Here is a 24,978-nt window from a genome sequence, read left to right as displayed (position 1 = left end):
ATACTGCTAACTGCAAAGTTGGGGTGAGGATGAAATGAGAACATGCATGTAGATTCTTTCGCTCAGTGCCTGGATATGGTGAATGTTCCATAAAGAGAAACTGTCAGCAGCAGCATCATTGTGAGCAGAGGGTCACAAAGGTGAGGGAACCCTTGTCCCTGCTCCTTCTCCCTACAAATGAACTTTCCACAGCCTGTCCCCCCTTTCTCCATCCCACACCCATCTCCCTGGGCTCTGCCCTCTCCATCTGTCCTTTCTGTTCTCTGGGTCCCACAGGGGTGCAGGGGAATGGCCCTCATAGTCCTGGGAACACAGGCCCACCGTGCCTGAGCCCAGGGCACAGGTTTCTCAGCTGCCAGAGAGTCAGGACACTGTCCCTCCCCATGGGTGCCTGTGGGGAAGGCCCTAACACCCCCACCCAGCCCGGGCCTCAGTCTGAATGGAAGGGAGCCATTATCTGGCCCAAATGCCAACTGCCACGCACTCAAGAGCCTGACTGGCGCCGGGCTTCATCTTCCCTGGTTTTCCTCCTCCACTTAGGGTTGAGAACTCTCCCAGGTCAGCCTGACCTTGCCAGGAGCTGACATTGGGAGGAACAGTGACACGGCTCATGGATGGTGTTAGGTGTTTTGTGGCCTGGGCCAGAATAACCCTCTTCCTCTGAGGACCAACCTGTCCCAGGGCCTCCAAAAGCCACTTTTCTTAAACTTGACCACTCTGAAAAGGCAGGAAAGAAAACCAAACCCCTGGCCAATGTCCCACTTGAGAAGTAACCACCTGTTTTTGTTTGTTTGTTTGTTTTTCTTTTTTTTTGAGATGGAGTCTCGTTCTGTCACTCAGGCTGAAGTGCAGTGGTGCGATCTCTCAATGCAACCTCCACATCCCGGGTTCAAGCGATTTTCGTTCTTCAGCCTCCCAAGTAGCTGGAATTACAGGCGCCCATCACCACTCCTGGCTAATTTTTGTATTTTCAATAGAGACAGGGTTTCACCATGTTCCCAAGGCTGGTCTCGAACTTCTGGTCTCAGGTGACCCACCCGCCTTGGCCTCCCAAAGTGCTGGGATTACAGGCTTGAGCCACCGCGCCCAGGCTGTAACCACCTGTTCTGCCCAACCCCCATGGCCACAGCTGATTGGCCCATGGATAGAGTCACGTGATCCAAGCCCGGCCAATCAGGTTTTTTCTTTCTCAGAAATCTGGGATCAGCCCTGAGCAAGCAAGCTCCATCCAGTACAGCTGCGACCCGGAGCCATGCTCCAAACACTAGGTCTGCAGAGAGGATAAGTGAAGGAGAAGTGTCAGGAGAAGAACGACGGGGAGAGCCTGACTTGGCTTCGGGCAGTACTCCAGTTCCTGCTTCCCAGGCCTGCCAGCCCACCGGAGGCTTCTATGACGCACAACAGGGGCTGGGCCTTTCAGCTAATTCCACTTGTTGGCATGGTGAGGGTTTTTGTGCAACTAAAACAATTCCATGAATTACAGGGGAAAAGTTCAGGCATTATCTTAGGTAAAAAGAACAAGCTAAAACAATGTAATCTCAATCTCAAAAAAATTCTGTAATGATATCAACTGTATATAAATGCGTGTGGACATAGACACCCATTGCACACACACACCGTTGATGCTCATTGTTTGCGGTAGTTACGTTCTATAAAGTGACTGAGAACACTGATTTAGCAAATACCTTAGGAGAAATACAGGGTTAGGGTCTTTCGAGCCTATGTTTTGTTTTTGTCAAGTGATCAATACATAACTTTGTTGCATGTGTGTTTCTGTTTAAAGATACCTTATTTAGGCTGGGCGCAGTGGCTTGTAATCCTAGGTTATGCCTGTAGTCCTAGCACTTTGGGAGGCCGAGGTGAGCGGATCACCTGAGGTCAGGGGTTTGAGACCAGTCTGGCCAACATGGTGAAACGCCATCTCTACTAAAAATACAAAAATCACCCAGGCGCCTGTAATCCCAGCTACTGGAGAGGCTGGGGCAGGAGAATCGCTTGAACCTGGGAGGCGGAGGTTGTAGTGAGCCAAGATTGTGCTACTGCACTCCAGCCTGGACAACAGAGTGAGACTCCGTCTCAAACAACCAACCAACCTTATTTAATATGCACGGTTAATTCATCAACATTGAACTCACAGTCAACAGCACTACAACTCGTGCCTGAAGCTTCTCCATAGGCACATCACAGCCATCTTGCATTTAGGCTCACCAGACAGCATGTCAGCACGGCATTTGTGGGTCATACTAAACAGCAAAATCAACAAAAAGACAAAAATGTACAAATGCAGCACTCATAGACTAGGACACGGATTCTTGTTGAGTGTACGGGAGCTGCTGGCCGGGCACGGTGGCTCAAGCCTGTAATCCCAGCACTTTGGGAGGCCGAGATGGGTGGATCACGAGGTCAGGAGATCGACACCACCCTGGCTAACACTGTGAAACCCCATCTCTACTAAAAAATACAAAAAACTAGCCAGGCGAGGTGGCGGGCGCCTGTAGTCCCAGCTACTTGGGAGGCTGAGGCAGGAGAATGGCGTAAACCCGGGAGGCGGAGCTTGCAGTGAGCTGAGATCTGGCCACTGCACTCCAGCCTGGGCAACAGAGCAAGACTCCGTCTCAAAAAAAAAAAAAAAAAAAAGAGTATGGGAGCTGAAACGAGGGGGGGTGTTGCTCATTCAACCTCAGCTGGGAACGTGCATGCTGGGTGACTCAAATTTTTCACCACTCTGCAAATGCCCATGTCCGAAAATGCCCACAAAAGTGCTTCAAGTATTGCTTTTGAGTTACAAATAAATTTTAGCAAGTAGGCAAATTCGCAAACACGAAATCTATGAATAATGAGGATTGACTGGCTGGGCGCGGTCCACCTGTAATCCCAGCATTTTGGGAGGCTGAGGCAGGCGGATCACCTGAGGTTAGGAGTTCAAGACCAGCCTGGCCAACATGGTGAAACCCTGTCTCTACTAATAATACAAAAATTAGCCAGGCATTGTGGTGCATGCCTGTAATTCCAGCTACTCAGGAGGCTGAGGGAGAAGAATCACTTGAATCCGGGAGGTGGAGATTGCAGTGAGCTGAGGTCATGCTTTGCACTCCAGCCTGGTCAACAAGAGCGAAACTCTGTCCCAAAAAAAAAAAAAAAAAGGGCAGAAGGCGGGGAGGAATTGACTGTACCATATCTAAATGTGTGTTTATGAGTTTGTATACACACACACACACACACACAGTTATGCACCACCTAACATTTTCCAATGATGGACCGCATATACAACAGTGGTTCCATAAGATTATAACACAGTATTTCTATAAAACCTTTTCTATGTAACATATGGCAAGTATTTGTATATTCTACTCAAATACCATTGTGTTACAATTGCCTACAGTATTCAGTACAGTAACACAGTGTACAGGTTTGTAGGCCAGGAGCCATAAGCTACACCACAGAGCATAGGTGTGTAGTAAGACTATGCCATCTAGGTTTGTATAAGTACGCACTATGATATTCACATGATGAAACTGCCTAGCAACACATTTCTCAGAACTATCCCTGTTGTTAAATGACACATGACCATGCATATATATGTCAGTGGTTCGCTTTGGGGTGGTATGAATATGGGGGACTTTAACAATTCTGTTCTTGATGCTTGTACTTTCCAGATTTTTTACACTTTGTTTTCTTTTATAATCAGAAAAAAAGATGTCACTTTCTAGGAGCACTGAAAGAAACCTGTCTGTGGGGGCACTTTCTTGTCTTGAACCCCAGGCCAGCATCTTCTCCGTTACCCTGGCTCAGTCCTAGGGCCCTCAAGGAGCCCCTGCTGGGTGCCAGCCCAGCTGATGGCGCAGGGATGCCCGGGGTGGGGGTGGGAGGACACTGGCTCACCAGCCGTGGAGCCAGCAGATGGGCCCCAACCGGAACTTACTATGGGAGTGAGGTTAAGTCCTTGACCTCTTACAGCCTCTCTGTTCTCTGAAAAATGAGATAAAGTCCATCCTCCTTGCAGGCTAAGCTCTCCAGAAATGGAAAGATCTCTAGAAAGGAATCCATGTTGTCGGAATCTCTGCTCATGGGACTTGAGGGCAAATGTTTACTGAATGTTGCCCAACCCTTCACCTCCTTGCGGGGTCTAACTCCAGTCTAAGGGGATGGGGAGTCCCAGTGTCCAGAGGGCCCCCATTAAGCATGCAGGAATTTGGCCCCATTTCCAAGCAGTAACAGCTAAGGGGTCGGCTCTTCCATGAATAAAGTGCTAACATTCAATAGCAGAGTAGACTGACTACAGTTAACAACAGCGTATTATGTATTTCAAAATAGCTAGAAGAGAGGACCTGAAATGCTCTCAACACATAGAAATGACAAATATTTGAGGGGACGGACACCCCAAATGCCCTGACTTGATCATTACACACTCTATGCATGCAACAAAATATCATAAATGTCCCATGAAAATGGACAAATATTATGTATCAATAAAATATAAAAAGATTTAAGCCAGTATCAAGCTTAGAGGCTTTTGAAAAACAACAGGGCCAGGCTATCAACAGGCCAAGATACCTCTGCAAGCCCCCGGCACCCCTGGGTTAGCTGACATTCTCATCCTTGCCGACCCACTGGCCCAGATCTCTGCACAGGGCTGTAGCTCTTGGAAAGGCCCCAGAACTCCATCGATGCGCTGTCTCCAGGGTAAGCTGATGTGAAACAGCTGCCGCCTGCTTCCCCTGCCTCTGGAGCTCTATGAGCTCCTATGTTTTCACCACATGAACTGGAAAACAAGGTAAAAAGTGCTGGGATGACAGACGTGAGCCACCGCACCTTTCTTAAAGAAGGAACAGAAGACCTCAGAACAGGCGACACTAGCCAGGAAGAACTTAACACACTGATTTTTCTCTTTCTTTTGAATTTCATTTCCTTCTATTTTTAGCAAGTGCTACTCCTGGTTTTCCCCAGGTATAGTAGGCAGCTAAAATTTCCATTTAAAAGTAATTTAAGTAAAAATGTGAGTCAATTTGAAGAATAATACCGTATTAGGAATATAGACTGTAGGGAGCTTGTGGGTATGTCAAAAATTATGATGGTGCTGGTAAGATTGAGAATGAGGATGGTCCTGTGTTCGTGGAATTCCTTGCCATTCTCACTGTATCTGGAGGTGTGTGTTTGAGACAGGGTGTTGCTCCCTCTGTCATCCAGGTTGGAGTATAGTGGCGTAATCACAGCAGCCTCGCATTCCCAGGCTCAAGCAATTCTCCAGCCTCAGTCTCCTGAGTAGGTGGAATTACAGGCATGTACCACCATGCCTGGCTAATAAAAAATTTTTTTTGTAGAGATGAGATCTCAGTATGCTGACCAGGGTGGTCTCGAACTCCTTGCCTCAAGCAATCTACCTGCCTCAGCCTCCCAAAGTGCTGGAATTATAGGTGCGAGCCACCACACACAGCCAAGTTTTGTTTTTTTTATAGATCAACAGTTACAACCTTTCTGAATTCAGAGCCCTCTCCTGGCTCTACAAGGCTGGTGGATAGCCAGGAACAAATTGGGTGACTGAAGACAACATCTCAAGAGAAGGCACAAATGGGGCCGGGACTGTTTCCTTGCAGGGGCTGTGAGAAAGGAGCATCCGTGAGACAGAACTCTGTGGTCCATTAGCAATGTCTGCCAGGGGCAGGGGCTGATGCTACCTATTTAGCATCCCTGGTCTAGATCAATCCCTCCATTTTACAAATGAAGATAGGGAGGTGCTGGCCGAGAGGTGCAGTGACTTGCTTAGGGTTACACTCTCAGCTGTGGACTCTTTCTGCTTCCATGACAGTGTCTGAATTTCTTTGCAAGTTCCTTGTGCCCCTCTGGGCCTCTTGCATAAGAGACTTACCCAGAGGGCTTTAATCTGGAGGGCTCTTAGAAGTGACTCAGGCCAGCAGTGAAACTGGCCTCCAAGAAGCCCCAGGATCCTGGAGAGGCCCTGTGGGTGGGCTTTTGGGCCGTCCACCCTAGTTTCCATAGCGCAGTGCCACTTTTGGCTCTTCTGTATACACTGCAGGTATAACCCAGCAGCCTGCAGCCAAATCACCACCAGAACTGCCTCTATAAAGGGCCTCGGCTCCTTCACTGGCCACAGCCCTATTCTGCCTGCTTCAGGCAGACAACAAAGGGTTCCAGGCCTTTAAAGCATTTGAAAACCAGGCTGAGGCAGGAGAATGGCGTGAACCCAGGAGGCGGAGCTTGCAGTGAGCTGAGATCCGGCCACTGCACTCCAGCCTGGGCGACAGAGCGAGACTCCGTCTCAGCCTGGTTTTCAAATGCTTAAAAGAAAACCCTCTTCTAGACTATCCTTTGTTCTATAGTTAGGGATATGAGGCCAGAGGGGAAAGGGACTTGCCCAAGGCCACGTAGCCAGCAGGAAGCAAAGCTGGAACCAGAAGCCAGGGCTATCATCGGGAGGTGCTGAGAATGCGGGCCCTCTGTTCCAGACTGCTGTTTCTCATACCTACGAAACAGTAGAAGCCTGAGGAGATGAAGGGAGCAAATATGCTATCTCTCATGCTGTGCACAGAGGAGCTAGGGCTTCCCGCTCACAAGCCACACAGCTTCTGCAGCAGGCCATTAGGCCATGATTGCTAAAGCCATCCTGCTCTGCAGCCAGAGCAAGCTTAAATGCCAAAGCACATGCAGCTCTGGGCTTGAGGAGCAGTGCTGGCTTCAAGATCCAGGCGAACTCATTTCCTGCAGAGAAGGGTTCAGGACTATGTCTGAGGGTTCCTAGGAATCCACAGACCCGTTTCAGAAGGCAGCTGTAAGAGGGGCTTCTGAATGAAGCTCCCACACTGTCTGGGTTCCCAGGTGGCAGATCCTGGGAAGAGCTTGGGAGTTAGTGACCGGCTGGGTTGCAGATGCCTTGCTCTGGGAACATGCTATCTTGGTCACACAGGCCCAAGGTGGATAAGTATGGTCCTTGTAGGTGCCGGGGGAGGGAAAGAAACAAGGGCAAGGGAGATATGGAGAGCGAGGAGAGGGCAGGGCGGTCGGAGGGAGCTCCACGGGCTTGACTAATGGGAAACCTGACTGTCATTCTTCGTGGAGACCCTGGGTTCCCTTTGGTTCTGATCTGTTGACTGTCCCTAGCTTTGTGCCCAACATCTGGCCTATACAGGTCAGCACCTCCAACCTCTTTTTGGAACTGCAGCACCCAAAGTTTGTTTGATTTCCCAACACCCCACAGCAGCATCACCACCAGAAGTGCTGGAGGGGGAGAGGAGGAAACTGAGGCACAGAGCCATGCTGCGCCTAAGGTCGAGAGGCTGGGAAGTGGGTGACATGAGATCCATTCCCAGCCCTGCCAGCCTCCAAAGCCTCTTCACTTTCTTCTCCCAGCATCCCAAGGCCTTGGGTCTCCTGGCCCCAGGCCAGAGCTTTCCGATCTCCACATCAGCACCCAGGGAATCACCAAGCTCAGAGTCTGCAGCAAGTGACACACTGGAGGTGGCAGGCTGCCAATATTTTTTTCCCCCAATTTTTTCAATTAAGTGAATGCTTGGATGAGGGCCCAAATACAAGTGCTTGTGGTGTCTCGCGTCAGATGAGACGCTGTAGCTTCAGGGCTGTGTTCCTACTATGCTGTGTCCACAGAGCACGCAGCAAAGGCTCCAGTGGCTGGTTGAGCTGAGGGCTCTGCCTATCCCTGTGTGCAGAGGTGTGCCAAATGGGGAAATGGGGGTAGGAGTAGGGGGAGAGGAGCAGCCTCCAAAGTGGGAATCTGATCTTTCTCCCACTGCCTCAAACTCTTCAGCTCATTCATTCATTCATTCATTCGGCATATACACAGAGACCTACTGTGCACCAGGCTCTGCTAGAAGGGCCTCCAGCGAGAAAGAGAACACACCACACAGGCACAACGTGGGGCTTAGGGGCCTCTGCAGCCTGCCCCTCTCTGCTGCGGCCTAGCTGGCTTTCTCTCGCCTCCAGGGCTCAATGTCTGCCACTGCCTCTGGCGGGAACACTTCCTCTCCTTTCCCTGCTCAGCTCCTCTTCACTTCTCCAGCGTCAGCCTAGAAGTCACCTCTCCTTGGAAGCCTTCCTGGACACCCCAAGTCTCAGTCAAGCTCCCATTCTCGGAGTTCCCACAGGGCTAGGGCCACCTTCTCTCAGAGCCTGTTCCTCTAGGGGTGCTGGTCTGTTTGCACTACTGTACCCCCACTATCCTGGGGGCCCTCAGGGGCAGGGCCGGGTTTGTCTATTCACCATGGTCCCCCCAGTGCCTGGCGACAATGAGCTCTCAGGAAATGTCTGGCAAAAGAGACAAAAAGCCGAAACAGGGCCACACAGTCAAAAACCAAGGTGACCTCACTCAAGGCTCTGTGTGTCCAGAGAGGAATAATGCTCGTGAAATAGCTGAATGAACAGCTCTATTGCCAAGGGTACCAGAAACAAAGCTGGCTTTGTCACAGAGGGAATGTAGGCATGGGACTCAACCCAAAAAGCGAAGTTCACATTCCACTCCGGGGTTTCTCCGAAGAGGTAATGGTGAAAAACAGGATCCCCAGGAGCAATTGAAACTCCAGGGGGAATGTCTCATCCCATTGCATTTCAGACACAGGAAAGCTGAGGGAATTCTTTGGGGTGTTGGAATTGTTCTGTAGTGGAGGTTACAGGAACCTACACATCATAAGATGCTACACCAAAAAAAGAAATTTTACTGCGTTAAACCACGAAAGGGAATTTTATAGCATCCACGTAAACTAAAAAGTTAAAAATAACAATCACTCTTTAATGTCATTAAAAAAAAAAAAAAAAACAAAAGACGGCCGGGCGTGGTAGTTCACGCCTGTAAAAAAGATGCCCGGGCGTGGTGGTTCACGCCTGTAATCCAGCACTTTGGGAGGCCGAGACGGGCGGATCACCTGAGGTCGGGAGTTCGAGACCAGCCTGACCAATATGGTGAGACCCCATCTCTACTAAAAATACAAAAATTAGCCGGCCTGTGGTGGTGCGCGCCTGTAGTCCCAGCTACTCAGGAGGCTGAGGCGGGAGAATCACTTGAACCCGGGAGGTCGAGGTTGCAGTGAGCCAAGATCACGCCACTGCACTCCAGCCTGGGCCACAGAAACAGAAAAAAAAGAAAAAAAAAAAAAAAAAAAAACCCAAAAAAACCAAACCCCACAGGCGACTATGAATCTTGCCTCTATAGCCTGACGCTGCTGTGACTTTGCAAGTCACCTCACAGCTCCAAGCTTCCATTTCTTCACACCTGGAAAATGGAGAGAATAGTACCTACTTTTTATAGGGTTGGCTGAGGGCTAAAGGCGCTAATGCATGTCAGGTGCTTGGCACACCATCTGGTCACAGACAGCTTCCAGGGCCATCACTAAAAACCCATTACGGAGATTAGACACTGGAAGCTCCAACCAACTGAGTAACCACCTTCCTTGGGCCAACTCAAATCTTGCAAAGTGAGATATGTTAAGAGGACAAGTCGGGAATGTCAAGCTGCAAAAACCAGGTTATGTGCGTGTGTGCACACGCGCACACACACACACACACACACAGAGCTGCCCGCCCTCTGGGCTCCCCTAACTGATGGAATCTTATCCAGCGGTATGGGCAGCAGGAACTATTTCCAGGGCTGGCCAGGCCAGGCACCTCCACTCTTGCCGACTGAGACACTGGGCTGGTGGAAACACTCCCTGCTCCAGGCATGCAGCTCCAGCCCAGGCCTCTGGCTGCCAGCTCACGCACTGCTACTCGCACACATCTGGCGTGAGACGGCGTGGGGAACTTTCCAATGGCAAGCAGAGGTGCTGGCAGCTGGAGCCCAGGCTCAGCCGGAACCAACCTGAAGGCTAGCTTTCTAGGAAAGTCTCCAGGGCAAGCACTTAGGGCTTGTTGAGATCTCCAAGGCTGCCAGGCCTCAGAGGAGCCTGGGCAATGAAGGAAACAGACCTGGGTGAAATATTTCAAGTGAGGGCCTCTCTCGTGTGACAGAGCCGTCCAGAGTGAATGGAGCTGCCAACAAGAGCACCCACTATGCACAAGGCAGTAGCATCAAAGCTGTCTTCAAGGACCACGTGGTCGAGATGGCAGAACAGCAATCCTGCACGTCCTCCTACACAATCACCTGCCTGGGTTTCTGCCACCCCATCCCGCATCCCCCAGGTCTGGCCTCCTGCCTCCAGCAGCCATGTTGGCCCTGAGTCGATGGGGCTGTGGGCAAGGGCGGGACCTGGGGATGCTGTGCTTGGATCCAGAGTCTGGGTGCTGGGACTTGCATTTAACAAGCGGGCAGGAGAGTTCAGGGAGAACATCCCCAAAGTGCAGAAGGAGAACTGACACATGTCATCCTCTCACCTTTCAGCTCCACAACCAAAGCCAAAAATGTCGGAGCAGAAAACTGCAGAAGTCAAGACAGTTCAAACCCAAGCTCCCAATTAGGGCTAGAAACTGGGGCTCAGACTGGCTGCATCATGGGGAATCTCAGTAGGGAGCCACCAGGTCCCGGGCCGGGGCGTCCTAGGGAATGTCCAGGGCTCTCCTAGCTGCGAGGCAAGGCCATGCTACATGCAAAAGGAAACCAAGTCTCAAGACAGCAATGGTGGAAGTGATAGACTCTGAGCTGGACAGACCTGGGTTCAGTCTCGACTACACTACTTAGGTGGGGGTCCTAGAGAAGCTAGTTAGGAGGCTCAGTTTTCCCATCTGTAAAAGGGGGGTGCTAAGAACCTGTCTCTCGGGGGCTGCTGTAAAGTGTAAATGGGATTGTGTCTGTAACACCCCTGCTACAGGGGTGGCTTATGACCCCCTTCCACGTAAGCAGAGTGAGCTCCACAGGCCCAAATCAATCCTAAAACATTAGGATGAACCAAGTGAAATTGCCATTTTTATGGGCGAAATACTGACAATTTCATATAGTTCAACCTAACAGCATCCCAGGGGCTAGAGGACCTCATCTGTGTCCACTGAACTAGACTAAGAATTAGTACTCTTCATTTCAGTAGCAGGCACAGCGATGACCCTCCTTCCCCCTCATTTAGAGATGAAGAAGATACTGAGGTTCTGAGAGGTTAAGTAACCTGGCCCAAATCACATAACTGGAAGGTGACAAAGCCAGGGTTTGTACTCAGGCCTGGCTGCCTCCAAAGCCTGCAGCTTAACCACGATGACACACTGACTGCTTGGCCTGGGGCCAGCAGGGCGTCATCTCGTGTGATTCTGTCTCAGCACCAAGGACGTCAGTGGCCGTTGCCTTAGAATCATGGGACCTTGGGACTGTCAGGGCCCAAGCAGTTAATGGCTTTGTTCAAGAAACACACTTGGGCTGGGCATTTATTCTAGGCCAGGCCCAGAACACAAAATGGGGGGGTCACACCCTAGACGATGATGAACTCAATGTGTACGTGTCATGATGGGATTGGTCTACTGGGGCCTCAGCATCAAAGCTGGGTACCCTGGTGAGGTAACGGAAGGGTCGCCCAGAAACAGGCCAACTAGACTGGTCTATAGGATACTCTCCTGACAATGTACGAACTGAATCCAGCCTCATCCTCCCTTCCCACTGAGCTTGGGGTCAGGAGAGGGAGAAGAGAACTAGATAGAAATGTAAAGGGAGTATGCTCTCAGACCCTGGGGTCAGCCATCTTTTAGGGGTGTCATAGGGGAGGAGAAGGGATTCCTCCATGAAATCACATGTGGTTCCTGAAGGCCAGATTCTGTGGGTACGCTTGCTCACTCCTGGACCCCTCCCTTGTTGGGCTCCTAATCTGCCAGAGACTAATCCCTGCCCCTGTCCCAGTTTGAGCCCTGTGTGGACTTTTACGCCATCCTACACTGTCCTCTCCCCTCTAGAGAAAACTTGGATAATAAATAGAATGTAGACAATTTACTGTAATCACTAACAATATTTAAGAGTCTAGAATGTGCTTAATGTGCTCTATCTTAGCAATCCTATGAGGTTGCGCTGTCCTACTGTTTCCATTCTGCAGTGGCAGAGGTAAGGCCCAAGGAGGTTGGGTAACTTATTCAAGCTAGGAATCAAACGGGCTGATTGCAGAGTCGGAGGTCTTAAAAACTGTCCACGTTTCCACCATCAGAGATGATGCTTTGGGCACACTTCTTCTCAGACCCTTTTCCTATGCATAGAAATATTTTTCCAAATTAAGATCACACTGTATATATGATTCGGTTTTTTCCATTTGCATGAGATGGTGGGCATTTCCCCATTTCATCAAACATCCTTTGGACACACCACTTTTATAGTCCATTGTAAGGCTACATATATCATTTATTTAATCATGCCTCCAACGATAAACATTTAGGCTACTTTGAACATTGTTTAAGTTACCATACTCTGAATATCCAAATATGTAAATCTTTGGGGGAAAATAGCTATCAATTTTAAGGAGTACCTCCTTAATTAGAGTCTGTTTCTTAATATGTGGTCATTCCAGATGGCCTGTGTCACATCATTTGAGGCTGCTTACTAAAAACACACATCACTAATCAGATAAACGATGATGATGATGATGGTAAAGACAATAAGGACAGGTAATTTATTCAGCACTTCTACATGCCAGGAAGGGCTCTAAACCCTCTACGTGAATAATCCACAGTAGATACTCTTGTTAGCCTCATTTTGTAGAAGAGGAAACTGAAGCACGGAGAGGTTCAGTCACTGACTCCAGATCACACACGGCAGAGCCAGGTCCAACCCATGCCATCTGGCTCGCAAGTTCCACCTCTTCCACCCAGGGGTCTTTCATCTTTTTTTGGAGCCATGAATCTCTCTGGCATCTGAGGAAACCCACGGACCCCTTCTCAGAATGATTTAAAATGAATAAAACACATCGATCCCAAATGAAACTAATGATACTGAATTATAGTTATCAAAATGTTTCAAAAAACAAAATTATGACTATATGTACATTTGTATTAAAACCACAAATAACAGAACCTAGTGGTGGGTCTAATGACACCACAACGTGGAAGTCGTAAGGAGTGTAGATGCTCTCCGGGGATCCATGCAATGACGGTCAAGTGAGATGAAAGTATTAGGGAATTGCTACTGGTGACAAAGTCACATGTATTACTAATATCACCACGGGTTGCTGCCTTCATTCATAACAGAGGGCAATGCTAAATTTCAGTTGGAGGTTAGTGAAAATTAAGATGTAATTCTTCCCCTTCCACGTTCAAGGACCCTCTGAATTCCACCCACGTAAAGAACCCCACTGCTAGTCGGCTTTCCCAGCCCCTTAACACCTCTTTGCTTTTGAACCCAGCTGATAGTGCACCTCTCTGTCCCAGCAGGAACGGGTACTCCAGCCCCTGTCGCAGCCCTTATCCTATGGAGATGCATTCTGAAGAGACGGTGACCTCCGTGAGGACAAGACTGTGCCTGGTCATCTAAGCCTCTCTCCGGCTCTGGGCCAGACCTGGCCCAGGGCAGACAATAAACCCACATCTGTGGAACTGACTAGAAGCCAACAGTGGCCTGAAGCCACAGGCTGCTGATTCACACCTTGGCTGAGGAGGAGGAAATGGTGACGCCACTGTGTGGGTTCTAGCTTTCTTTGCCAGCACAGCGGGCGGGGGGGCATTAGATTCTGCTTAATTAAGCAAAAGAGAAAATACCATACTTATGTGCTTGAAGGCAACTTCTCCCTTCAGGACGGAGGTGGGGGCTGGGAAAGTGACTGTCCCCTTATTAACAGTCAGTGATAGGCAGGGAAGCCAAGAGTGATCCTGGCAAACTGCTTCACCTTTCTAAGCCTCAGTTTCCACATTTGTGAAACGGGCTAATAACAGCATCCACGTAGCGGACATGTATTGTTTTTGTCTGCCCAAGCTCCATGCCCCCTTCTCCCAGCAACAGGGCCCTGAATGTCCTTCCACAACTATCCCTCTCACTACCTGCGATTTCAGTGGGATTGTCAATCTTAATATCCCACTCACTCCTGGCCCATAGGGTCAGGTAATCTGGCTGGGCCAGTCCAGGTCTCTCCTGGAACTGGACTCTTGAGTGGCTAAAAGGTCTGCAAATGGATGGATCAGCTGCCTGCCTGGCGATGTCCTAATACCTACTGGAGCTCCCACTTTATGGATGGCTCCAGCTGCCCACGTTCTTTCCAAGACTGGGTGCTGAGCTTTCCCCGATTCTGCCAGCCCCACCTTTCCAATACATTCTGTTTGGCTTAAGTTAACCAGGTCTGTTTCTGTCACATGCAATCCCAGGATTCTGACTAATACTCCTTATCTCACAGAGCTCCTATGTGGATTCAAAGACATAAAGCATGAAAAGCCTTGGGCACACAGTAAGCGCTCAGATAAATGACAGCTCTTCTATAGTTAATAATAAAAAATTACTGTTGAATCTTGGGAACAAAACAAATTTGGAGTTATTTAATTGCCCTGGAATTTCAGGATTACTACTGGCTTGCAGAATCCTCTCTAATAACTTTCTTCCCTCTCTTTTTCCCTCTCTGCTTCCATCTCCACTGTCTGCACATGGCTCCCCATTGGGACAGGGGCTCCTGGGGTCTGTCTGTGCTCTGCTTCCTGGATTCACCCATGAAGGGCTCTTCTACCCACCCCTCAAGCCAGGGAAGTGCTTATGAGCACCAGCTCCTCCCACTACTCCAGTGACTTGCATCCTGGACTGCCTCTGGCCCCGAGCCCTGGCCTCAGCCTTCGTGTGCTGTACTGGAGCTATGGCCTTCCTGAGGGGGGCCCATGCCTTCTCTCCTGTGGTTCTCAAGCCAGCCAGGAGCCCCTAGGTCCTTCTGGCCTCCACCTACCGACAGAGCTTCATCTCCATTATTCAAACCTCTCCTGCTTTTTCAAACACGCCATGTGCCAGGGTTTCCATTTCTTTGCCCTCTTGTTCTCTCTACCTATAACCCCTTCACCCTTGCCCACTTGGCAGCATCCCTCCCATGCCTTGTGACTGGCCTCGGGTCACCTCTGCCTTCCCCAGGACCAGGTCCCCCAGAAGCCCAGGGCACCTGTCTGCCTGTCAGGACACTGACCTTCTTGAGGTCTCAATCCCTGCTTTGCCTATCCACATGTCATCTCTATCGCCCAAGCTGGAGTGCAGTGGCACAAACACAGCTCACTACAGCCTCCATTTCCTGGGCTCAAGCGATCTTCCTGCCTCAGCCTCCCAAGTAGCTGGGATTACAGGCAAGAACCATCACACCCAGCTAATTTTGTTGATTTTTAGTAGAGATGAGGTCTCACTATGTTCTCCAGGCTGGTATTGAACTCCTGGGCTCAAGAGATCCTTTCGCCTCAGTCTCCCAAGGTGCTGGGATTACAGGCATGAACTACCATGCCCAGCCCTTAGAATGAAGCTTTCTTGGTGGTTGCTGTTGTTTTTCCCAAGTGGTAACTCTGGCAGCTTTGCCAGATAAAGAATAGGATGCCCAGTAAAATCTGAATTTCAGATAAACAACGAGTAATTGTTTCTCATAAATATGTCCCAAATATTGCATGTTTATTTGAAATTGAAATTGAACTGGGCATCCTGCATTTTCATTTGCTAACTCTGGCCACCCTCAGCCCTGGCACAGCCTGAGACACGGCTGCAGAAGCAGGCAGGTGAGCTCTGCCCACAGCCTCTCCTCCCTTTACCACCTGAAGACGACCCTGGGCTGAAAGTCATGCCTGCCTGCAGGTGTGCATCTGGGCCAGCAAATAAGGGAGGAGAAAGTCCTGTAGTTTGGAGAATGAGGCAGAGGCCGATGGCTCGTGGTGGAGCTCAGGTCTGCAGGTTTCTGCGAGGCAGAGTCCTGACTGAGCAGGCAGCCACATGAGCCCTGCCCCCAGCCCACAGCTGGAGGCACTGAGCCTCCTGAGTCTGTCATGTCAGCTGGTTCCCATGTCACATCAGTGGGCAAAGGATGCCAGCTCCACCCAGGGGCCAGTTGACCCTCCCGACAAGGGCTCTAGGATAGGCACCACAGAGCCTCGGCTTCTGGGCATTACCCAGGCTAGCAGCACCCCTCCTCAGGCATTCTGCATAAAAGCTCATTGGATCTCCCCAACAAAACCCCCTACTACCCGGAGAAGGCTCAGGGCCAACAGTGAGTGAATGACAGAACCAAATTAGAATCCAGGCCCTGCATGCAGAAGCCACAGGGCCTTCTCAATAAACCTGTCTTCTCTTTTGGCCACATGTGGGTGCTCACAACTCACTGGTTGAACCCACCAGACTAACAGGCTGCTCGGGGGTCAGCGGTTCCTTTCCTGCAGCTGTGGGGACCCACAGCTGGCTTCATCGCCGAGGGAAAGGGGAAAACTGAGTCATGCAAAGCAAGGCTGCTCTCCTGACGTTCCCTCTACCACAGCTCTTTCTCCGAGGAAAAAAGGATGCACAATTTGTAAGCAGGACGTGAGTGTCACGGCAGGAATGGCATGGTCCCTCTAGCTTTCCTTGTTTGGCAGTGAGATAACTGGGCTGCTTGCTGACTCGCCTGCACCTCCGGTGGGAGGCAAGAGGATGCATGAAACACCCAGGGAAGTGGGTTGCAGGGCACACCTGTAACCTGGATGACGTTTCTGGTGCCCTGTGACCTTAGGGTACAGACCATGCCGGATCTGCAGAACTTGAGCCTACAATTCTTCCTAGCCCTATTTGGCTGCAAGCACGATGGGGAAGGGCCTGGAATTGCTGAGCAAGGAGCATTTTAACTAGGAAAGCATCTGCCCAGGCCTTCCCTCGTGGTATTTTAAACTCATCGCTTTCTGTTTCTCTAGCTCATGGACTGGAAAGCCACATCCAGAGACCTCCCTCTGCGACAGGAGTGGGAAAGAGCCTCTGAGGCTGGTGCCTGCCTCAGGAGGACAGGAGAACCCTTTGGGATGGGATGGGGCAACAGGATGTGGGGATCTGGCTGGAGCTGCCCCAGCTTGGCACAGCTTCTTTTTAAAAATGAGCATTTGCTGTTTTTTTATTTTTACTAAAAACAAGAATATGTGTTCATTGCAGAACATTTGGAAAACAGAAAAGCACAGACAAGCAGAAAAAAAAAAGGAATGATATTTTATCAGCTGTATTTCTGAGCTTACACAGACTCCTATTTTCATCCTTCGTTTGTAATCAGGTGAAAATCAGCCTGAGCATGCTATTTTGCAAACCAGCTTTAGCTATTTAATATTCTTGTGATAGAAGATGGAACACAGTTTTACCATCTTGATGGTGTTCTAGCTCATGGATATAGCACGTTTTATCTTGTTCTTTACTCATGCACTTTTAAGTGGTTACCAGCCTTTTATGATCATAAATGACCCTAGGTTTGTAAACTCCTAATATAGTTTACCGTTGTCAAACCTCAGTTAGATGCTAGGCCCCTTTAATTCTCACATTAGCCCTATGAAATTGGAACTGTTTTTATCCCCATTTTATAGAGGAGGAAACTGAGGCACAGAGGCTTATCTGAGGTCACACAGTTGGTAGGTGGCAGAGCAGGGATTTGAACCCAAGCTGTCTGATGTACTTCTCAGCCCACTAGAGGCACAGAATGGCACTGATTCAAAGTCTGAACTAAAGTGACATTTAAATAATTTGAAGATATGACTGCTCCATCTCTTTTGACCCTGAGACAGCTGCAGCAGCACAGAGTGCACCAGAGCAGGCTGGGGCTTCTCCCATTGAGGATGACCAGTGAGGTGAGCTGAGGGGCTGGTGCATTGCACCTATGGGGTGGGGGATGGCATGGGGGAGCATGGTTGATCAGGTCCCTAGCAGAGCATCCCAGAAAGACAGCATCAGCACAGAAATGCCCTTTGCTTGCCACTCACTTGGCATACATAGCTTGCCTGTGTGACAAGCACCTACATTTTCCCAATCAAAAGAAAGCAATAGTCATTAAAGAAAAACCTACGCAAGGGGCCTAAAGAGGGCCCTACCTCTTGTGACACAGACAAAATAGAGGACAAGAACTCCCCTATGCAGTAGGTAGGAATGGCTCTGCCTTGCTCCCGGGGGCCTATCTCAGCAGCAGCACGGGCCCAGCCTGGGGCAGGCACTCCTCAAAATGCCTCTTGAATGAAAAGACCATGAAAACCGCGTAGTATGTCTTCCGGGCAGTAGGCAGGAAAGTGGTGCAGAAATTTAGATCATGACTATTATTATCATCAATAGCACTTTTCGTGACTACCATTTATTGAGTACCTTTATTTTATTTTTGCCGACAGAGTCTCCCTTTGTCACCCAGGCTGGAGTGAAGTGGCGCCATCTCGGTTCACTGCAACCTCCGCCTCCCAGGTTCAAGTGATTTATTGAGTACCTTTTACACCCATGAGGCTCAGCATTGCGAGCTAGGCACCATGACTATTCCCATTTCACAGATCCTCATGTAGGGCAAGGTAACCCCGCTCAGGAGCGCTTGAAGAGAATTCAAAGCCAGGTCTTTTCATCATGAAGGTAACGGTGGGTTGGAAAGACATGTGCTAGCAGTTTTATGCTTCCTAGCAGCAGGGCTGGAGTACAGATTCCGTGCATACATCACCAAAAGCCTGCACAATCGTCTCAGAAGGAAGTCAATGCCCCTATTTTACAAATGTAAAAACTAACGGGGGCATTCAGCCAGTTGTCCAAGGCCATGCACAACTTGAACCCAGATGTTTATCTCTAACACCCGAGTTCTTTCTACTCAACTTTGCTGCCCTGCCCTGTGTGTTCCCACAAAACGGGTGCCAGGGATAGGAGGAGAGGGAGGAAACTGGGGGCTGGAGAAGAGAATGCAGCTAATTTGGGCAGCAGATCCACGGTTTGTTCTAGACCATTGGGCTCACCTGCGGGAGGCCCCTTAAGGGACTGAGAATGCCAGCAATGCCTACTAAGGGCCTGATCTACTCTTCCAAACTCAGCTGCTCAGCACAGTGACCCCCAGGCTTCCGGAGCCTGGCAAATCAAGGAGAGAGGTTTCAGGGCTGCCAGCACAGAGCCTGCAGAGCCATCACTCCAGGGGCACAAGCTACCCAGAGCTTCCCGGAGTGAGAATGACTAAGGGCTGGCAGTGGCTTGCACTTCTTCAGTCGGGGCTGAATCAATGGTGAGATCGGAGAAGGGCCTGGGATGGCCCCAGTATCTCATATAAGGGGAAACTGGGGCCCAGAAGCCTAAGTGACCCATCCAAGGTCAGTCAGCTCCGTGGTGGGATCACAGGGTCCCCCTGTGTCTCTCCCAGACACAAGGGCATCTAGCCCAATTCCCACGCAGCCACTGCTTGCTGTGTGACCTCAGGCACACGCCTCCACCTCTCTGAATCTGCAGACTCCTCAAGGGGAAAACAAAAAACTAACGTAATTACCTGAAGGATCAGTACCCCAAATGTGTAAATAAATCCCACCAATCAATAAAAGACAAATAACCCAATATATTAAAAAAGAGGCAAAGGATAAAAACTGGTAATTCACAGAAGAGGAAACGCAAATAGCTGATAAAGGTATGAAAAGCTGTTCAACCTCGCTGGTGTGAACAAGCACCACTTTTGCACCTATTGGATTGGCAAAGACTGAAAAGTCTGATGATAACGGAGTGTTAGCAAGAACAGAGAGCAAAGGGATGTAAATGCAAAGTTGAAAACGCACAAACCCCAAGACGCAGCAATTCTACTTTGGGTCCCTGTGCATGGAGGCAGCTGCAAGAAAGTCAACTGCCGGAAACATCCTAACATTTCCCAGGGCGAGCTTGAAAAACCAGCGGCATATTCATCAATGCCATAGTAAACGACAGTTAAAATGAACTGGAGCTACCTGGATCGACACAGATCTCAAAAGTATGATGCTTATTTATAGTTTTAAAATATTGACGACGATACAAGATTTTAAGGAATGTTAAAAAGGAAAAAACATTAAAAGGTCCATGGGCTGGGGTGGGAAGGGGATTGATGGCAAATAGGCGTGGGGGATCTTTCTGGGGATGATGGAAATGTTATAATACTGGATTGTGGTGATGGTTGCATAGCTCTGCAAATTTACTTTAAAAATAAGTGAACTGCACACTTACAATGGGTGAATTTTATGGTATGTAAATTATACCTCAAGAGAGCTGTTAAAGAAAATATCCTATCTATTAGTCTATTTTGTACAAGGGAATGATCAACATCAAATGCAGGATAGTGGTTTTACGGGGGGGTGCAGCATCCGGGAGGGCGTAGAGGGGGCTTTGCATCTGCGATGCTTTATTTCTTAAAAATAAAAATAAAAAAGTTTTGAAACAAATATGGTAAAATATAGAGATGTGACGACTTGGAAGATATATAGATATAGATAGCTATTTTATTCTATGTATCTATATATGTACAGAATATTATATTACTATATCGAAAATGTACCTATGTAAAAGGGACCCAGTGCCCTGCTCAGGTTACTGAGGACACTTTGACCACTGTTATTCACTGCCATAAATACTCCGACCATCCTGCTCCTCTTAACATTTAAAGATCTTAAGACAGAGCAGGCCAGCATCTCCAGGCCCCTGCTGTGGAGACACTAATGCTTCTGTACATCCCTCTCCAGTGCGGGAAATGGGGAGATCCAATAAAACTCACAAATCCTACCTGGAGCTCTTCTTCCTCCCCTCAAGCTGAAGACAAGCTAGCTAGGGAGGGTCTCCCAGGATGTCACCCTCAAAAGCCCCTCTCCGTTCATCCCCAAGCCCTCGGGCTCTAGTGCAGGAAAAATGCTGGCAGAGAAAGGCAGCAGCTTCCCAAATCTTCATCTCCCTGCTTCCAACAGAGGGCGGTGGCTCCAGGGAAACCCTCTACAAACAATATCATGGATCATGGTCATCAACCTCTCAGGATCTCAGAGGCACCCAGAGCTTCTGGCCCTGCATTCTCCAGACCTGGCTTGTGGCTCTGCCCCGGGCCCATGGATGATGTCTCTGCCTGCGGGTGACTGAGGCTGGGGCTGGAGAGGATGCCACTCCGATCATGGAGAAGGCACCACCATTTCAGAGGGAGCAGGTGGCCCGGCCCTGCTGGGCAGCCCTGAACTCCGGGTGCAGTTCTCCAATGACATCTATAGCACCTGTGACCCTGTTCCTCACAGGCAAGTGAGTGATGAGCAGGTGGTGGCCGAGATGGCTGCAAATGGGGAGACGGGTAGTGGGAAATGAGGCGGTGTAGTGAAGAGGACTCTCAAAAACTGACTTTGTATTCTATGGTACAGTGGCTGGGGCGGGATGTGTGTGGTGCTGCCCCCAGGAGGACATGTAGCAATCAATGCCTGGAGGCCTTCTGGGTATCACAATTGGGAAGGGGGATGACTCATTGGGTAGAAGCCAGGGATACTGCTAAACATCCTACAATCCACAGGACAGCCCTATAACAAAGCATGATCCAGCCCCAAATGTCAAAACTGTTGAGGTTGAGAAACTCTGCCCTTGAGGGATGTAGCAGTATTTACACAGAAGCTAGAGCTCAGAGAGGCAAACCAACCAGTCCGAGGTCACACAGCAGAACAGTTTAACTCCCCAGCTGATGCTGTCTCTCCAGGGTGGCTTCAGAAAGAGGGATACCAAATGGGAGTCAAAGTCCAGGCCCTCCAATAGGTGCCTTCATGCCTGCTCTTTCCAGACTGTGTGAGGGGTTGGGGTGGAGCATGGGAACAGCAGTGGTCACCCACCACAGGGATCTGTTTCTAATGGGTTCGGCCCCCTGCCATCAGGGCAGTAAATGTTCTCTGTTCCTGTGGATGACTCAGGCTTCAGTTCAGCCCATTGCCCCTCCTCATCTGATAAACCCAGAAGGCTGGGCTAGAAGGGAGAGGGCCCCTTGAATCACATGAGTGACTAAATCCACATGCAGAAAAACAAGTTCTTGATGAATCCCCCCTACCATGTGACTTTGGCATGTTCCCAATCAGTGACAAGATTCCTCGGGATAGGCAGGCAGGGAGCTAACCTTTAGGGCACTCCACCCCTGCCTGTCATATGGCTGCTTCCCCCAGGAAATGGACACCACTATCTCCCCATTACACAGATGAAAAAACTGAGGCTGAGGAGACACAGCTGCAAGCTGGGAGGCCAAGATCTGAACCCCAATCTATGTTTTAACATAGAAACTTGTCTCAGGGAGCCCCCAAAAAGTGGCTGAACGTTTCAAAAGATGGTTCTCAAAGTGCAAAACCTTCAAAAAACTGGCAAGGATGGAGCTGACAGAGCGGAGAATGAAAAGCTTCCAGGTTTTCACTAATGATGTGAGAGATTTCCCAGTTTTTCAGAGGACTTTGCTCAGAGAAACTATGGGGGTACCGGATCTGGGAAGTGGTGTGGTCCTTTTGGGGTCCGGTGGGCCTGGATCTACATCCCTGCTTGGCTCTTGACTGTGACCTTAGGCGTGGGACCTCACCTTGCTGAGCCCTGGTTTCCTCATCTGTCAAATGGGCTTAAGGCCCTCTGCCTGATATGGGTGTGATAGGAGAGGCCAGAAGAGGGCGCGTGGACAATGATGGCCAGGCCTCGGTGGCGGTATCTATTCTCGTTTTGCCAGCTCACAGACCTGGTGGGAGGTGGCATGGAGAATTCCAGACTTCCTCCAGTTGCCATGTTGGTGAAAACTGTCTTCATGCCAAAGAGGCAAACTCAGTTACATGCTAACAGGCTCAAACAAGAAACTAAGATTTGGCAGCATTTGAAAATAGTTAACAAAAAATAAAAAAAGGAAGAAAAAAAAAGACAATTTAGCTCAGCTCTGGAATCAAGGGAAACTTCACTCTATATAAAGATGCCACAGGTCCAGGAAATAGCTTCCCACCGCCTGGCTAAGGGCTCAATAACTGGCTGCCCAGCCAATAACAATACAGACTCACACAGCACACCCCTTCTTGTGGAGAGCGCCGAGTGGGTTCCCGGCTATCTCCTTTCAGAATTTCATAGGCTATTCATGGAAGGCACGTAGATCTACTTTGTAAGAATTAGTTCTTACAAAAAAAAAAAAAAAAAAAGAACTGAAGACGACTTCCAGGGAGGCCAAGGAGCTTTATTTAGCCAGCCAACGCCCTTTTCTATTCATTGTTCTATACTTCTTTGTTAGGATTTTTTCCCTCCCTCTTACTCTTTTTCCCTTCCTGGTTAACTTCTCTGTAGCCAGGCTCCGCCACTGCCCACTTCTCACCGCCAGAGACACTATAGCCCCCTTCCCTGCCGTAATGAGGCCCTCCCCAAGGCCTCATGTGGGCCCATCACCCCACATTCCCTTTATCTCCACCTAGAAGCTGCGAAGCGGTCCCAGGGCCTCCTGAATCTGCAGACGTGTCCCCTAGGTTGCTGCGGAAGCCACTTTCCACCTGCAGGTCACCGTCAGCCCAGGCACCCCTGCTAGAGGGAGGGAAGCCCGAATGCAGCTCTATGTTCCAGGACCTGCAACCTCTGAGCCTCAGCCTTCCTATCTGCAAAACGACGCTACTGTCCCATTTTCTCAAGTCCTTGCCAGCTCCAAACAAGATTCCCATGTTCTAGAGGGAGATGCCAGGAGAAAACTTTCGTACATTTTAAGACAGAAGTTACTGGAGAGAGGGGGCAGTGGATGTTTTTAACCCTTTCAAGGTGCAGCCACTCAAATGATCCATTCCCAGAGATCTCCTCCATTGCCCAGGCCGGCTCTTGCCAAAGAACGGAGTCAAACTCGGCCATCCCTAGAGGGGCTACCTGTGGCTGGGGACTACGGGTCTGCGCGCCTCTGCACAAGGAGGGGCAGGGCGGGCGGCCTGAGAACAGGAGCTTATCTCTCTCCCGCTTTCCGTCTCTGCCCCCTCACCGGCTGGGGCCAGACTTCTCCACAGATGAGCAGGACGGGTGGGGGGGACATGGAGGAGACAGAAAGGGGTAGAGGAGCCACAGGGAGGCGAGTAGAGGGGCGAGGCGGGAGGAAGGGATGGAGGGGGAGAACGGGGCAAAAGCGGGGAGGGGAGGAGGGGGAGAGGGGGAGGGAGGGAGGAGGAGTCGGGAGGGACCCGGGCAGCGCCGCGGCAGGGCCGAGGGGAGAGCAGGGGAGGAGGGGACGGGAAGCGCCGGAGGCAGAAGTTTTCCAAGCCGGGGGCCCTCGGTCGCCCCCGATGGGGTGCGGGCTCAAGGGGGCGTGGAGGCCGCACCGCACTCACATAATGCTTGTTGGGCACCCGCCGCTTCTGCACGTCCAGCACCTTCACCTCCACGATGCTGCGCCGCGGCGGCATGGCCGCCCCTCTGCCCGCAGCGGGCCGAGCGCGGGTGCTGGGGACGCGGGGTGCGGGGAGCACGGGGGGCGCGCCGCCGCGGGCCGGGAACCTGGAGCCGAACGCGATCGCAGCAGGGGCCGAGCACGAGCCGCCGCCGCCACCGTCGCCGCCCTTTGCTCGGCGCGCACTTCAGCCGGGCCCGGCCGCCACCGCCCGCCCCCGGCCCGCCCCCCGCACCGCCCCCCGCACCGCCCCCCAGCGCTGCCGGCCCGCCCCCCTTAAAGGGCCCGGCCCCGACCCCCGCCCCCCGCGCGCGGACCCCGCCGGCCACGTCCGGCCCCCGCCCTGCCTTTGTCCAGGTGCTGAGCCGCCGCGCCTGGGGAGGGGACTGGCCTGCCCCCGCCGCCCGTTCACTGATTGACGTGTGGATTCATTCCCGCACTCTCGCTCCAGCAGCCGCGGTCCACCGCCAGATTGGAGAGCCGGACTCTCGGGTTCGAATCCCGGCTTTGCCGCTTTTCCACTCTGCCCTCGGCAAGTTGGTTAACCTCTCTGGGCTGGGTCTCTTCACCTATAATATGAGCCTAGTAGTACAAACATTGTGTTTGTCTTTTTGTGTCTGGCTTGTTTCACTCGGCATGATGTCCTCAAGGCTCATCCATGTTGTAGCATGTGTCAGTAGTACTGCCTGCCAGCCAGTGCTGCACCCAGGATTAAGTGCATGTGAAGCCATTCTGCAGTGCAGTCCATGGTATGAGTGCTGGCATTCCTAAACCCACTCCAAGCCCTGGTGATTCAGGAGGAGCAAGAGGCCGGTGACCAGGTTCCCCC

The 24,978-nt window shown here is 50.6% G+C and overlaps 1 protein-coding gene across 1 annotated transcript in view; it reads right to left on the bottom strand.

The window, feature by feature from the left end:
- The window catches only part of SH3PXD2B (SH3 and PX domains 2B), a 118,504-nt gene extending 94,174 nt beyond the window's left edge, over positions 1-24,330 (bottom strand). Inside the window, exon 1 of the mRNA XM_023218943.1 lies at positions 24,091-24,330. Coding sequence (XP_023074711.1) covers positions 24,091-24,165 — 75 coding nt within the window. The 5' untranslated portion in view covers positions 24,166-24,330. The remainder of the gene's footprint in view (positions 1-24,090) is intronic.
- Between the last annotated feature and the right edge of the window lie 648 nt (positions 24,331-24,978).

The sequence above is a fragment of the Piliocolobus tephrosceles genome, chromosome 4 (genome assembly GCF_002776525.5).
Source record: "Piliocolobus tephrosceles isolate RC106 chromosome 4, ASM277652v3, whole genome shotgun sequence".
In the NCBI taxonomy this organism is placed as follows: Eukaryota; Metazoa; Chordata; class Mammalia; order Primates; family Cercopithecidae; genus Piliocolobus; species Piliocolobus tephrosceles.
The sequence above is the reverse complement of the archived record's forward strand: the minus strand, read 5'-3'. Positions and strand labels throughout refer to the sequence as shown.